The sequence below is a fragment of the Cynocephalus volans genome, chromosome 5 (genome assembly GCF_027409185.1).
Source record: "Cynocephalus volans isolate mCynVol1 chromosome 5, mCynVol1.pri, whole genome shotgun sequence".
NCBI classification, from domain to species: Eukaryota; Metazoa; Chordata; class Mammalia; order Dermoptera; family Cynocephalidae; genus Cynocephalus; species Cynocephalus volans.
Window position 1 is genome coordinate 53,854,820 of NC_084464.1, and position 16,252 is coordinate 53,871,071.

General features: G+C 34.4%; 1 protein-coding gene across 4 annotated transcripts in view; it reads left to right on the forward strand.

The window, feature by feature from the left end:
* The window catches only part of UBR2 (ubiquitin protein ligase E3 component n-recognin 2), a 134,587-nt gene that overhangs the window by 88,144 nt on the left and 30,191 nt on the right, over nucleotides 1-16,252 (forward strand). For all 4 annotated transcript variants that reach the window (XM_063096365.1, XM_063096364.1, XM_063096367.1 and 1 more), the window contains exons 13-25: nucleotides 51-150; nucleotides 1,512-1,640; nucleotides 2,748-2,931; nucleotides 5,704-5,765; nucleotides 6,350-6,460; nucleotides 7,126-7,191; nucleotides 8,480-8,602; nucleotides 8,738-8,801; nucleotides 9,772-9,896; nucleotides 11,898-11,950; nucleotides 13,679-13,781; nucleotides 14,603-14,651; nucleotides 15,076-15,230. In XM_063096365.1, coding sequence (XP_062952435.1) covers nucleotides 51-150; nucleotides 1,512-1,640; nucleotides 2,748-2,931; nucleotides 5,704-5,765; nucleotides 6,350-6,460; nucleotides 7,126-7,191; nucleotides 8,480-8,602; nucleotides 8,738-8,801; nucleotides 9,772-9,896; nucleotides 11,898-11,950; nucleotides 13,679-13,781; nucleotides 14,603-14,651; nucleotides 15,076-15,230 — 1,324 coding nt within the window. The remainder of the gene's footprint in view (nucleotides 1-50; nucleotides 151-1,511; nucleotides 1,641-2,747; nucleotides 2,932-5,703; nucleotides 5,766-6,349; nucleotides 6,461-7,125; nucleotides 7,192-8,479; nucleotides 8,603-8,737; nucleotides 8,802-9,771; nucleotides 9,897-11,897; nucleotides 11,951-13,678; nucleotides 13,782-14,602; nucleotides 14,652-15,075; nucleotides 15,231-16,252) is intronic.

Here is a 16,252-nt window from a genome sequence, read left to right on the forward strand (position 1 = left end):
TTATAAAATGTCAATGTTTATATATTCATTGCTACTTTTATCTTGTTCAGGTATGTGTTAATTAGCAAACCAACTGAATGGTCAGATGACCTGAGGCAGAAGTTCCTAGAAGGGTTTGATGCCTTTTTGGAATTACTGAAATGTATGCAAGTATGTATAAATTGACACTTTTTTCCTTTTTTCCTTTTTCCTTTTTTTTTTTTTGATTGGGTTTATTTTTGGTTTGGATTTGTTTGTGGTGATTGTTTATTGAACTGAACACCTTTCTGTCTATGCTTTTTTTTTTTTTTTTTTGACACATTTCCAAAAACTCAATTTGAATTGTTACAATTTAGACCAAGAAGCTCCTCTAATTGGAGACTCTCAGAAGGGTGTACAGGGAATGAGATCCCAACAAAGGTTATGGCATCTACTGCTCTTTTGTATTTGGTGATTCTTTTGGTTACCATTAATGTTCTTTCTTTAGAGGTTGCAAGTTTATTTTTTTAAATATGTTTACTTGAAAGTATAATCAAGTATTTATTTGAGAAACTATAATTTTTTGTTGTTGTTGTTTGTTTCCATATTTCTTGTTCTCTCCTTAGTGTGATATTTATATAATATAGTGTGTAACCTATTCCCATGTTTCTTTTTTTTGGAAACATCCCCATATAGGAAACAGAATCTAGAAGTAGAAACCAACAGGTATATTTAACAACTTTTAACTGTAAGAAGATAGATGACATCTCTAAACATCTGAGCAAGTAGTGTTATAATTTATTTAGTAGCCATCTGACTTTCTTAAGAAAAGAAAGTAACCAAAGTTGACCTATCATTTTAAGAAAGCATTCTAGTTCCTAGGTTGAGTTGTAGTTCGTGGGTGTTTAAAATATTAATGTATGGCTGTGTTTTTTTCATGAATCTGTATATGATTATTTTGAATACTTTAGGTATTCTTGTATTCTCTATTGTTCAGTAAGTTTTGACATACCAGTGTAGTTAAGCTAGTTTCTAAAAAGTGACATTCTTTTTATATTAAAAGCTGCTTATCTTTTTCTTGTTTTGCCTTTTTTCAGGCTCTATGAAAACTTTTAATTGCATATTGGGGAATAAATATAAAAACTTAGTTCTAATACATTATAAAATGTACTTATATATTCAATAACATTTTAAAAGCCTGTCAAATTTCTTCTGACAATTAGCTCTAAAGATAATAGAGCTAAAAAGGAATTCTAAAGATTGTTGCAGGGGAAGTGCTGAAGTATCTTATTGTCTAAAACAGCTATAGAAGATTGCCTCTAAAATAATTTGTTCGATACTTTACTGGGATTTTTTATTTGTATTTTAGAAAATGTTATCTAAACATATAATTTAAAAAACTAGACTTCTCATACTACTTGAAGCTTCCTGTTAAAATTTTTACCTTGTATGTTTTTATAATCAACATATATTTCTTCCATATTATTTCTTAGGTTTCCATGTGAGAAAAAAACTATAATTTTAACTCATAAAATTTTTTCACTTTCTTTAAGGGGATGGATCCAATTACACGTCAAGTAGGACAACATATTGAAATGGAACCGGAGTGGGAAGCAGCCTTTACACTACAAATGAAATTAACACATGTCATTTCAATGATGCAAGACTGGTGTGCTCTAGATGTGAGTTTCTTCTAGGGGTAGGAGATAGGAAGAAAACAGAGGAGGGGGATAAGCAGATTCCTATGTAAATTTTGAAGAGGTTTGGAGAAAATAGTGGTCATACTTAACTCATGAAAAAACATATTTTCCCCTTCTACCTATAAATTTAATAAAATTTTAAAAGTAAAAATCTAAAGCTTTAGAAAAAAGCTTTAAAAATAGGGGAGGAAATAATTCACACTCTCCCTTTCCTAATGTAACTATCTTCATTTTATTCATAATCCCTTCTAGACTTTAAGCATATAAAAACAGTAGTTTATAAATTTATCCAAAAATAAAGTTTTACTATTGGTACATTTGTTCTGTGTCTTAAAATGATTTTGGCCTTCCTTTGGCAATAGTCTAGATGAGAGCTATAAGTTAGGGGTTAAGGAAGGCTTCCATGACATCTGAACAGTGTGTAAAAGTTAACTGAACAAAGGGAAAGAATATTCCTGACTGAGAAGACAACTCGATCATGTTCTGTGATTAGATGGCCTACGGTTGTTCCAGGAGCTATGAGAAGGCTGTGTGGCTGGAGCACAGAGGTTGAAGGTGGAGAGCTAGGCAGGGGCCTGGCTTCACAGGGTCTTGGAGGCCATGGAAAGAAATTTGGACTTTATTCTAATTGAAGTGGGAAGCCAGGGAAGCAGCAAAGTGACGTGATCCAATTTACATGTTTTTAAAAATTGTATGGCAAAGGGATGGAGGGAGTAAGAGTTGAGGCAGGAAATTTTAATAGAGATGGTTGCCAGTGCCTTGGAGGTACTGGAGATAGAGAAAAGTGGTGAGTTTTGAGAGAAAAAATTTAGAAGATGAAATTTTCAGCTTGGTAATAGATTGAACAGTGGGGAATGAGGGAAAGGAGGGTGTTGAAATAACTTGTGCATTTCCACAGCTGTATGGATAGAAGTGTCTTTCACTAAGATGGAACACTGGAAGAGGGACCAAGTATGGGAGGGAGGATTGAGTTTGGTTTCACTCATATTGTTATTTGAGGTACTTACTCATCATTAAATTTGAGGTGTTTATTCAATGTTGTAGAAACCCAACCTTTTGAGTAACTTGCAGAAAAACCCTCTTTTTTAGGAAAAAGTGTTAATTGAAGCTTACAAGAAATGCCTGGCTGTACTGATGCAGTGTCATGGTGGTTTTACGGATGGTGAACAGCCAATTTCACTAAGCTTTTGTGGACATTCAGTGGAAACTATCAGATACTGTGTTTCCCAAGAAAAAGTTAGCATTCACCTCCCAGTTTCTCGCTTACTTGCAGGTAAAGCATTTGCCCTAAAAAAGAACTCTAAAAATATCTTTTAAATTGTTGTTTGTGCTTAATATTTATGAATACCTACTATGCACCAGGCATTATTCCAAGAGTTTTTTTTTTTTTTGGTTGGTTGTTTTGGGGGAGGGTTTTGGCGGCTGGCCGGTACAGGGAACCGAACCCTTGACCTTGGTGTTACAAGGCCAGGCCACGCTCTAACCAACTGAGCTAACCAGCCAGCCCCCAAGAGTTTTATATACATTAACTTATTTAATCATGACATGGACCTGTGATAAAGTTCACTTTTACAAGATGGGAAGACTAAGACATAGTGACTTGCTTAGTGTCAGGCAGCAAAAAAGAATCAGACTTGGCATTTTGAAGCAGTTTGGCATCAAAGGCCCTGTTTATAACCATTGTACCATAGTGCTTCTTCAGACTTCTTAAATACAGGTACCATATGTTTTATTGTTTAACTCATTGTAGCTTCAAGGTCTGTGTTGTTACAATTCAAGCTAATCTATCACTTAAATGATTGCTCATAAATTGAAACCACCCTGGATTTTCTCTCCTTCTAAACTTTCTTGCTCATACATTTATTGAAAATGTTTTAAGCAGCAGGTCAAGAGCAAGTGCTATATTGGGGTGATAGTTTTTATAATCTCAAGTAGTTGGTTTACAAGCCATTTAAAATTGGCAGACTGTCTGAAGCTGCCACGTGGCAGCATTCGGAGACTTTGAATATGCACTTATCCATCTCTGCAGACTTATTGCAGTACAGCTTCCATATTTCTTGAGTATTCTTATCCTGCTCACACACTGTTGTTTCCTTTAGTTCCATTTTAACTCAGAACAGAAAGAAATTCTGAAGGTAGATATTTTTAATCATTTCAGAATATATAATTTATCTTAAGTTTGTGGCTCAGGAACTTAATGTGATATGAAGGTGGGTTTTTGGGGTTTTTTGTTTTATTTTCCTGAAAGAGATTACAAAGAGTTGGTATCATCTTTTACTTAAATGTTTGGTAGAATTCACCAGTGTAACCATCTAATGCTTTAGTGTTTAGAAGGTTATTAACTATTGATTCAATTTCAGTAATAGAGATAAGCCTGTTTAGGTTATCTATTTCTCCTTGTGTGAGCTTTGATAGTTTGTATCTTTCAAGGAATTAGTCCATTTCATCTAAGTTATGAAATTTATGGTCCTAGCATTGTTCATAGTGTTCATTCATTATCCTTCCAACGTACATGAGCTCAATAGTAATGATCCCTCTTTCGTTCTGAAGGCATTTTTTCCATTTTTCTGAGCATTATTGCTTTATTCTACTGATAGACACTTGCGTTCCAACAGTCTTTAGGGAATGTTATTGAAGTCATGGTGATTTAAAATAACTTTGAGGCTTATGAAGTTGTTATCCTTAGACAAATGAATATCGAAATAGTACAAGAGGTAATTACCTAGGATTAAACTGGTTTTTGTTTGGTTTTTTGTTTTGTTTTGTTTTGGTGGCTAGCAGGTACAGGGATAGAACCCTGGACCTTAATGTTATCAGCACCACGCCCTAACCAACTGAGCTAACTAAACAGCCAGCCCCACCTAGGATGAAATTGTGATCATAAGAAGACATCTCTCTTATTCCTCTAACTTGTTCAGGTCCAGTTTCAGTTGTTTTGAGCAACTGAACTGTTGATTCTCAACATAGGCAACTGATAGCATGGTGTTATGGAAAAGTATCGCACTAGAAGTCAGGAAAGTGAGTCCTGTCTCCAAGTCATCTACTAATCTCTTCAGCCTTTAAAAATCTGATTGTATGGGTAGAAGATGATGCTGATAGTTATCCACAATGAAAAAAATCAGTACTGCAAAAATGTACTAATTTTTATCTAGGTCTTTACCTCCCTCAAATCTGTTCAGTGAATATTTGTCATTATTCATCTCACTGTATTTGATAAACCTTGGCCTGAATGTTTAAAATTTAATTGGAGAGCTAAGTAAATATACACAAAACAGTTCATGAGCAAGTTGGAGCTTGTGCTGATGGAGCTGGAACAATCAATGTTGAGAACAAGTTATTAGAGTGAGATTAATAATACAGGTCTTACTGGATGAGGAAAGTCTCAAACTAGGCTTGAGCTAGTATATATTAAGTATATATTAAGATTGTAAAGAACATTCTCCATCTAGGCAACAACATAAACAGGACACAAGCAGTATGAACTAAAGGTGATCTTTAAAAGACTCCCTTGAGGTTAGGAACTAAAGAGGCTTTGATCCTAAACTGGAAGTTGGGGTGGTGGGGGGTGGGGACAGGACTTAATTCTGAGGTCAGAATCAGTGCAGACCATGAATCCCAGAGCCAGTTTTTCTGTTTAGTTGCCAGAAGGATCTCTCACTACTATACTTTAAATGAGATCAAACACCGTGGCCCAGCGAAATATGACTCTTAAGGATGGCATGACATGTATAAATTGTTTTGATAGTTATATGGCTGCTTTTGCTGTGTTTCTACATCTAATCTTTACTTCTAAAAATGTCATCAGTGTATGTTGGTACATGTAATTAAGGCTAGTTCTAAATGTGCCTTCGGTACAGATTCATGAGAGTAACCATTGAAACGTTTCATTTATGGGTATAATTCATTTTATATCTTAATTTGTAATCTGATAGGTTCCCAAAGAGAAAAGAAGTTAGATATAAAGTTCAGTGAATATTTAGGGGTTTTTCCTTAAATGATTTTCACTTATAGAAATACTTTTTTGTGGTTTTTTTTCCCCATGCAGGTTTGCATGTATTATTAAGCAAAAGTGAAGTGGCATATAAATTTCCAGAGCTTCTACCTCTAGTAAGTGGTGCTGACATTTAAAAGCAAATATCTATTTATTATGTTTCTTGTATTTGAAATCATTTTGAAACAAAGTTTATTAGTATGGGTTCTCCAGAAAAAAAGAACCAATAGGATGTGTGTATGTGTGTAGAGATAGAGAGAAAGGGAGAGAGATTTGTTTGTTTATGGTGGCTGGCAGGTCTGAAATCTGCAAGGCAACCCAGCAGACCAGAGAGAGCCAGGGAAGAGTTGACATTGCAGTCTGGAATACAAAGGCAATCATGGAGGCAGAATCCCTTCTTCTTCAGGGAACCTCAGTCTTTCTCTTAAAACCTTTGACTAAATTGATGAGGCCCACCCAATTTATGGAAGGTAATCTGCTTTATTCAAAGCCTACTGATTTAAATGTTAATCACATTTAAAAAATATCTTCACAGTAACATCTAGACTTGTGTTGACCATAAACTTGGGTACATCAGTCTAACTAGGTTGGCACGTAAAATTAACTATCACACAAACATATCTTAATCTAGTTTTAACTTGATTTTTATAAAATCTTTCATCCCTATCAATCAGCCTTCTGTTTTGTTTTGTCTGTACAGAGTGAACTTAGCCCACCCATGTTGATAGAACACCCTCTTAGATGTCTTGTTTTATGTGCCCAAGTACATGCTGGAATGTGGAGAAGAAATGGGTTCTCTCTAGTAAACCAGGTAACTATTTTTTAATTCTGTGGAGAGTTTTCATTCCATTCCGTGGCTTCTGGTGAAGGTTATAATTTTCAATGGACTTAATCAATGTAAGTTGAGTATCTATATTGAAATTGTTTGTAAAGATAAATGTAATGACAAACCAAAAAGTTTCTTAGAATTTTTATTCATAGTTTGTCAAGAAATAATGTCAAAAGTAGAAATGAACAACAGTGGTCTTAACTTTCACTTGAAATAATTTTTTAGAAGAAAGTTGAATATTTAAAAACATAAAAATCTAGATTCTATTTAAATTAAGTTTAGTTAGATGATAAAAGTCCTTTTAGTATAGCTCTGAAACTGAGGTTTTAATTTTTAAACCCTCACCAGGCTTGGTATGAATTCTTTTCCATTTTCTTTAGCTCTAAACCTTCCTGAGACAACAACCTTTTACTTTAGTGGGAGTCCCAGAGAGTTGGCTGCAAAATAAGAACCATAGCGTGAACATTTCAGTCTGGACAGTTCTAATTCATCAATCTGTACTAAGGTGGTGTTAACTGTTGAGGAAACCATGCCACACACACAATGATACTTGTCCTGAAACAAACACATGTGCTTTGGGGGAGGAATGGGGAGAGGAGGGGGCTGTGCTGATAAAAACTCACCCACCGCAATGGATTATTTTTTAGATTTATTACTACCATGATGTGAAATGCAGACGTGAGATGTTTGACAAGGATATAGTGATGCTTCAGGTAATGAATTAAAAGCATGGAACTTAGCAGATGTGGGGAAGCCTTTTTGTACAGAACGCAGTCACTTACGATCACTCTCAGATCTGTAACTCCTGTCTAGTCGTAATTACTAAGCTCCAAATTCACATGGCCAACAGCCTATAGGACATTTCCATCTAGATTTCCTGGACACATCTCACGTTTAACATATACAAAATAACTCCATTTATTTCCTCCACACCTTCTTCCTGTCTTAGGTTTCCTACTTTGGAGAATTGTTCCACAGTACACCCACTTGCTAAAGTCAGAAACAGGAAAGCCATTCTTTCTTCATTGTCCTCTGATTCTCTAATTTTAAGCCCCTTGTAATACTTACCTATATCAAAGTTCCCTGAATTTGCTGAGCTCTCTCTTAAGTCTTAAATTCTGCACATTTATTTTTTTTGCTCCCTAGATTACCCACTCCTTCCTTTTTCATTCACCTAGCTAACTTATCTTCCTTTGTGTCTTAGTGCTTAGTTTAGTATCACTTTTTCCAGGAATCCTTCCGAGGTACACTAAAACTTGGCTGAGTATCCCTTTTGTGAGGACCCACAGCATGGTTACTTATCCTTGCCACAGCACTCACAACTCTGGATTGTGATTACCTGTTCACTTTTCATCCACCCCATCAAGCCATGGCAACTGTATCTTGTTTCTGTTTTTGTCCCTATTGCCTAGCACAGTGCTTGTCACAAAATAGTTGTTCATGTTATTACTGAATGGATTTAGTAATTATAAAAAAATAAAGTTAAGAAATGTAAATTTTAAAAAAATCATTGGTTCAAAATAAATTAAAATGCAGGTTGATATAGAATTTGTACAAATGGAATTAAAGGAAAATTGAAACTAATATTTAAACCATTTCAGTTAGTATAGTGCTTACCACAGAAAAAAACAGATTGAGAGATGTAGACAATGATCAGAGAACCCTGAAGTAAAACTTTGGAACCAAATTCATAGGCATACAATTATTTCAAAGCATTAAAAAGAAAGAGAACTCATAGTCCATGTTATTCTGATGTGTGGGTTGAGGTTTTGTTTTGTTTGTGTGTGTTTTGTTTTGTTTTACCAGCTTAGATTCCTGTCTACACTTGTCAGCTCCCACAAGTAGGGATTGGGGCTAAATGGGTTTCCATCTTTTATTGGGACTGGTGAACAAGTAAGCTACATTCTCTTGTGCAAACCGAAATCTCTCTCACTAATTGTTTAGTGGCCCTTTTGACCTTCCTCTCTTCCTTTATTTGAAACATTTAAAAAAAAAAAAAAGACAGGTGTCTCCATGATGGATCCAAATCATTTCCTGATGATAATGCTCAGCCGCTTTGAACTTTATCACGTTTTCAGTACTCAAGACTATGGGAAAAGATTTTGTTCTGATATTACCCATAAGGTAAGAACATATTTTATGAGACCACCACACATTGCTAAAGAAGCATCTTTCATTATTTTTGGATATGTTAATCATGTGAGATAATACAGTATGCATATTCTTATCTCTGAAATTTGTCTTCCGCCCTTGTTATAGGATGTTGTTCAGCAGAATAATACTCTAATAGAAGAAATGCTGTACCTCATTATAATGCTTGTTGGTAAGTTTAGATTGTTTGAGATTATAAATTACATTGGATTTTGTGGTACCAAGTAGTTCAGAATTTCTGAACTGTGTTTCTTTGTTTTGAGAGGATACTCAGTTTTAAGGAAAAGGGACTGAAATATCCCTCTTTTCCTCCCCTCTGCTTACTGTAATGTTGAGAGTAAAAGCACTGTGATGCTTTGGAAAAAGTAGAGTGTACAACTACTGAAGCTGAATGAACTGGAAGACTTATGTTTTGAGAAAAAAAATAGGGACATTAGAATTTAGCAAGCAAGGAATAGGATATTTAGGAGCTACTTGCTGTTACTTTATATCTTAGCTGTATTGCTCTCCATGGTTTTGTGGTGCAAAAGCATCTTCTTGAGTTAAGATATAATAATTTCAAGTTAATGGAGACCTATGGATAATAGATGTGGATTTCTTCTCTTATTACCTATATTTTCACTCCTTCCCCACCCCTGCATGTTTCCCATTCTATTATCCCTTACCTTCTCCCCCTCCCCTGCTTCAGACCCTCTATAGTCCATAGAGCAGAGAATCCTAGCTACTGTCAGGAGGTGATACCAATGAAGAAGGTTTCAGAAGGTGATATCTTATTTGCCACTAAATAGGAGAAAGGAAGGTTCTTCCTTCTTGCTGACACAAAGAGGATGGAGTGAAAACAGTTTCCATGACCACATCTTGACTACGTCTAATCTCTTCCCACACTTTTGATCCTGTTCTTCCAAAGTAGCAACCTGAGCTCTCTCCACTGCCTAAAGCCTGCACTCACCTGTTGTGTCTGAGACTCAGAAGTATGGTCGGGAGCTGTTCTGTACTTAGCTTATCACCAGACTGGTCATTGCTTTCTCATTGAGAGACTTAAATAGAGAAATATATTGTGTCGCATGAATTATAAGTGTACATTAGTAAGTACTGCAATTATGTTAAATGTGTGTGTATACATACTTTTTCATTTTTGACAGGAGAGAGATTTAGTCCTGGAGTTGGACAGGTAAATGCTACAGATGAAATTAAGCGGGAGATTATCCATCAGTTAAGCATCAAACCTATGGCTCATAGTGAATTGGTAAAGTCTTTACCTGAAGATGTAAGTACCTACATTGTTAAAAAGAACATTATAGAAATCTTTCCCTATCTATCAGTCTAGTATGTGTAGATTTACCTTTATATACCTTTCTCACAATTGTCAAAACTACAGCTCTAGAATGTGTCTCGTGAATCTTTAGTCTCTCATTATAAATAATTAGAAAAAGAGAATACTACGGACTAGGACTAGAAAGCAGAGAAGGAATAAAATCTCTTCTAGTAAAGCCTTGAAACACATAAGCATGCTGAAAGAAGTAAACGCAGTCCCTGGAACTGAATTTTGTATCGGTTAGCGAAAGGTCATTACAGGGTCTTTAGCACAAAGTTGCCATAGGTATACATAATGCTTTACAACCTAGTATATAGAGGAAGAGAGTGAGAAATACCTGCTCACCCAGTGTTGAGTAGATTGTTTTCCAGAGCTTTTTCCTTCTCAAATGACTCTCCTTCTTAATAACGAGCCATTATTTCATTTTCCTTGAATGTACAATAATAGTCATGATGACATTCATAGGTTGAATTGCAACTATTTTTTCTCCTAGGTTGGTGCATTCCTCAGCCTCTTCAATGTGGGGCTTTTCAGAAATTCAGTGCTTATAATTGGGAAAAGACTTTATTTACGTTGAGGTTTTTCAAACTATTTTCCCAAATTTGAAACAGTGACCAACCTATCTTATCTTTGTTGCATAGATTTCAATCTTTCTTATCTTTTTTGGATAGCATTCTTTTAAACTATCTACCATGAAAAATTTCATACATCTACAGAAATAGAAAACATAGTACATACAGCAAACCCATCACCAGCTGCAACAGATGGTCAGTCTTATTTCATCTAGACCTCAACTACTAACCCCTGTGCCCCCACTAGATTTACCATTTTATCTATAAGTGGGACTATATGTATATAAAACAGTGGTTCTCAACCAGGAACTATTTTGCCCCCGAGAGGACATTTGGCAATGTCATTACTTGGCAGGGTGTGAGATGCCACTGGTATGTAGTGGTAAAGGCCCGGGATACTGCTAAACATTCTACAATGCACAGGACAGCTCCCCACAACAAAGAATTATCTTGTCTAAATCTCAGTAGCATCGTGGTTGAGAAACTCTGATCTATAGCTTTAAAAAAAAACAAAAATTTATCTATATATCATTAGCACACTTTTAAAACAATAACAATTATTTCTAGTCAGGATAAAAATTACTTGTACTTTTTAATGCAGAAAATGAACCCCAAATTGTTAGATGAGGAAGCAATTATAATTTAACCTAGACTTTCAGGCAGAATAAAATGTAAAACAGCATATTTAAAGTGGTATATTCCTTTGCACAGTTAAACTGACTCATGAAGCATTTGGGCCAGTGCACTGTTCACTTCCATCTGTTTTGGCAGGCTCATTTGTGCCCAGCATTTGGGAGCCCTTTGTATCAATTGCTTTGACAAGGGTCCCCTAAATCAATTTGAGATGGATATGATGAGGCTTCTGTGCTGTTTCTGGGATTGGGAGAAATAAAACATGCAATTTAAGTGGGGGAAAAAAAGTGAGATATGCCTTATACAAAGTGATGGCAACTTTACAAGTATTTCCAGAAGTTTTGACCAGAGTTCCTATTAACATCTTGTCATGAGTGGGATATGATTTGGGAAGTGCTGTTTTACTGAAAATAGATGAGAAATTAGTGTAATTATTTCACAAAATGTTACAAATATTTTACATAATTTTTGTTTAAATGTTTATATACTTTGTGTTTCCATTGCTTTTGAAATGTCTTACCTTGATTTCAAAAAATTATATCAATTTGAATAAATGCCAACTTACCAAATAAATGTGCCTAATTGTATATTAATCATCATGTTTACTATAGGATTCTCATCTGTAAAAATGGAGATGATAATATATCTCATAGGGTTGTACTGAGAGTTAATGGGGTAAGCACAATGCTTGGAGTACTAGCAGTTATTATTAACATGAAACACAGTTACTTGTTTCCTGTACCTTTAGGAGAACAAGGAGACTGGCATGGAGAGCGTAATTGAAGCAGTTGCCCATTTCAAGTGAGTTTGCTTCCTATTATTTCATGTTCTTTATATACACATACACACACACATTCATTTTTCTTAGTGTTTCTGTTGATGGAACCGAGAATAAAGTTGATGCTTTCAGAGAATAACAAACTTTTTCAAATTATAATACTCAATTAGATTTCTCACTGGCATTTCACTTTTATGATCTAGCCCTACTCTGAACAACTTAAAGTAGTGTAATGAGGGTTTTCATCGCATTCAGAATAGGTGTCCGTAACTGTTGGTTTCCAGTAATAGAAATTAACCTATACAGTGATCTAAGTAAATACATAGTGATTCCTTAAAATTGCTTTCTTTGTTTCCATTTGAATGTGCCGCCTAAGTTGTGGGATGACCTCTGAATGCTGCTTTCTCCAGTGTCCAGTGTTCACCAGTTAATACACTAGTTTATCCCCTTAAAGTTGTTGAGGTGATTTTTAATCCTGTTCTTTCCCTGCTCCCCACCCCGATAGCAGTGTCTTTACTTTTGTTGATTATAAAAGACAATATGTGTTTTTAGAGGAAATATGGAAAAGTATGAAGAAAAATTATTGCCCATAATGTTCTACAACCTTTTTTTAAATTAAATTTTAATGGATATTTCTATATGTTTGTCTTTTGGAGTTTTGTTTTATTTTTGTACTTAATATGCCTTGTATAGACCTACTTCATTTTTTACTTCCTAGTCCTGTACTGTGTGTATTTAACCTCTTCCCTATTAATGGATATTTAATCGCCACATTTTCTATATTATAAACAAGTATTGAACATCCTTGTATATATCATTGACATAGGTATCTTTGACTGTGGAAGTGTTTCTTGGAGGATTTTTCAGATGAAAAGAAGGCATGTATTACATTTTGATACATACTTCCAAATTGCCTTTCCAAAAATGTCATCAGTTTATACACTCACACTAGCAATATTTGAGAGTACCCCACAACTTTGCAACATACTTTGATGTGTATGGCCTTTTAATTTCTACACATTAGATGGGTGGAAAATATTACCTTATTTTAACTTTGATCGCTCTTAACTACCAGTGAGTTTGAGCATCTTTCCATGAGTTTATTGGTCATTTATGTTTATTCATACTTTAATGCATTTTTCTTTGTGTTTTTTTGTCCCTATCTTTTTCTTTCATGAGCATTTTTAATAGAGATCTTAATCCTCATTATATTAAATACAAGTATATTATATTAATTACAAGTACTTCCTCTCAGTCTATCATTTGATTTTTAACTGTTCATGGTGTCATTTCACACAAATGTTTTGAAAAATCTTTGTTTCTTATTCAGCTTCTGGGTTTTGTAGCTTGCTTATAGGAAGATTCTCTAAACCCCAATATTGTACCTGCTGTTTTCCACTTAATAGAACTTATCACAGACATCTTTACATGTTACAGTACGGAAACTAGCATCACTTTTAATGATGTTCAATTCTTTGGAGATGTTGTAATTTATGTAACCTATTTCCTGTTGTTAGATTTTAAATTGTTCACTTGTCATGTTAGTGTAAATTCAAACTGGACACATGAGATAAAATGAATAAACATAAAGCTTTGGATTTAGATTTCCAAATTAAACCACAGAAAATAGTTCCAGTTTAACATTCATCAGCAGTATATGAGAGCTCTACTTTCTTACTGTAATGTTTGAGATGTCTCATGAATTAGTGTTTGACTTTAGTAATAATATTCTAAGGGACTTTCTTTCGTAGGAAACCTGGACTAACAGGACGAGGCATGTATGAACTGAAACCAGAATGTGCCAAAGAGTTCAACTTGTATTTCTATCACTTTTCAAGGGCAGAGCAGTCCAAGGTAATTGAGAAAATTAAAAGTATAATGGGAAAGGGTTGGATTTTTTTTTTCCTAAACAACTTTTGCTGCTTTCTACAGGTTGAAAAAGGATATATTTTTATTGTAGGAAATTTGGAGAATATAAAAAAGAAATATGCCATGACTTAGGAGTAAGTAGAGAAAAAAATAAATAAAAGAAAAACGGTATGAAGAAGGAAGTACAAATTACATAGAATACCACTGCCTAACATTTTGGATTTCCCCCCAATGTTTTGTGCATCTATATATAACATCTGTGGAATTATATACATGCTCATACATATATGATTGTATTTTCTTGGCTTCTGAAGATAAATGTTCAACTTGTATTATAATCATTTAGCTTATTTTACACACATTTCAGAATTGGTACCATTTAACATGCTTTTCCATAGAGATTTATGCAGGTTTCCAAATTATTTTTGGATAGTTAAATTTTGCCTTTAACATTCTTCTCTTAAAATACTTTTTCAAAAATGGCATTAAACAAAACTTACACATGAAGATTTTATTTAATTTTTTATGCATGTCATGGAGTTCACACCTAAATAAATTTTTAAATTTTGGTTTGTACATGTTTCCCTTGCATTTTAAAGCAACAAAGAGCTCATTTGGGGATTTATTTAGAGGGGAAACATTCATCTTGATATATCAATGGGGGAGAGGTGATACAACAATAAGGATAAAAATCTTCTAAAATCAGAAGATAATACAACAGAGATTGACTTGTGTCTCTAGTTTTTAATATCAAGTTGTTTTGTGCTACTAATCCCCTGTCCAAATTACTTTTTTTTTTTAATTAGGCAGAAGAAGCTCAGCGGAAATTGAAAAGAAAAAATAGAGAAGATACAGGTATTTTATATCTTTTTTTCCAAAAATCTCAGTCTATTTTACTTATAAAGTATTGTTTTCTGTTAACTGTGATGATTGTCCTGATGGAATGAGAAAGCTAAATATAAGCTTTCAGTGAACATTCTTCTATTCAAAGGAATAATAAGTATATTAATTAGAAATATTCTGTACTGAGCCACCTGCGGGTTAATGGTTTTATCTCAGATCTTAAGACGTTTCTAGGGAGAAGAAAGCCTTTCCTTTGTATTGCCACTATTGGTGTAGCTGTTTTTATGCATTTGACTGACCTTGGGAAGGTAAAATAAGCTTTAAAATGTGTGTTAATGAATATTCTTTGAGTGAAGACTATCAAAAATATCTAACAAAGGAATAGTTTCTTTTAAGCAAGTTCTACAAAAGAAACCAGTAATAACTTTATTTTCAGCACTTCCACCTCCTGTTTTGCCTCCATTCTGCCCTCTATTTGCAAGTCTGGTTAACATTTTGCAGTCAGATGTCATGTTGTATATCATGGGAACAATACTGCAATGGGCCGTAGAACATAATGGATATGCCTGGTCAGAGTCCATGCTGCAAAGGGTAGGTGTGAAGACATTTCTTTCTTTTAGTGTATTGTAGTAAAAGCCAAAAAGAGTCCTCACACAGGAAGATTAGGACAAAAAATGTACTGTTACCTTCATTTAAAATCTAGCATATTGTTAGACAATGAAAATGAGTGCTTTTGTGTTTGACAATGAAAATTAGTGCCTGGCAGATATTTTTATAACACATGATCATGATTACCTCAGTCCCATTGTCCAATCTGTCTCTCTTTGATTGGTATTGGCCTTTGTATATGCAGTACTCCAATACTGGTATAATGTGCTATTTTTTACATATGTTTTTTGTTTGATTCTCTCAAAAAAAACCTTGTGTTCACCAATGCCCATATTTTGCAATTGAAGAAATAGCTAAGTGGCAAGTCTAGAATCTTGTTAGTATTTTACTTTATAGCTTTAATGTAAGTCTCTTACACTGTCTATTTGAATTCACACAACAATCCTATGAATAGATACAACTTTTTCCATTGTGCAGATAAGGAAGACAAATTTCAGTGAGATTCAGTTAATTTCCTATGTTACTCAACTAGTACATCACATAATAACAATCATTCAGTTAATAGAGAAACTACTCTGCGCCTTATTCTGTACTAGGCACTTTACATACCATATTTGTAATCCTCAGAACTCTAGAGGAAGCTGTTTTTCTTCTATGTTAAAGATGATGACATAGGTTCAGAGGGGTTCCCTGAGGACGTATATCTTGAAAGCAGTAAAGCCAGGATTTAAGTGAAGTCATGTCTTTTTTCAAAGTTACCAGTTTTTTATTGTTTCAGCAGGCTCAAATATGTCATTGGCTAAGGTGTGTGTACACTTACACCACCCACCCATTTAAAAACGTATATAAAATGTAAAAGCTGTGGTATACTAGAGGCCATCAGTATTATGAGCAAATGATTTTGGGGAAATGATGGAGAAGAGAGGAGTGTACAGTTTTTTACCTTATGTTATACATTTGCTTCATGTCATTCAGGCTAACCTAGTTTTTCCAAGTCTCTGACA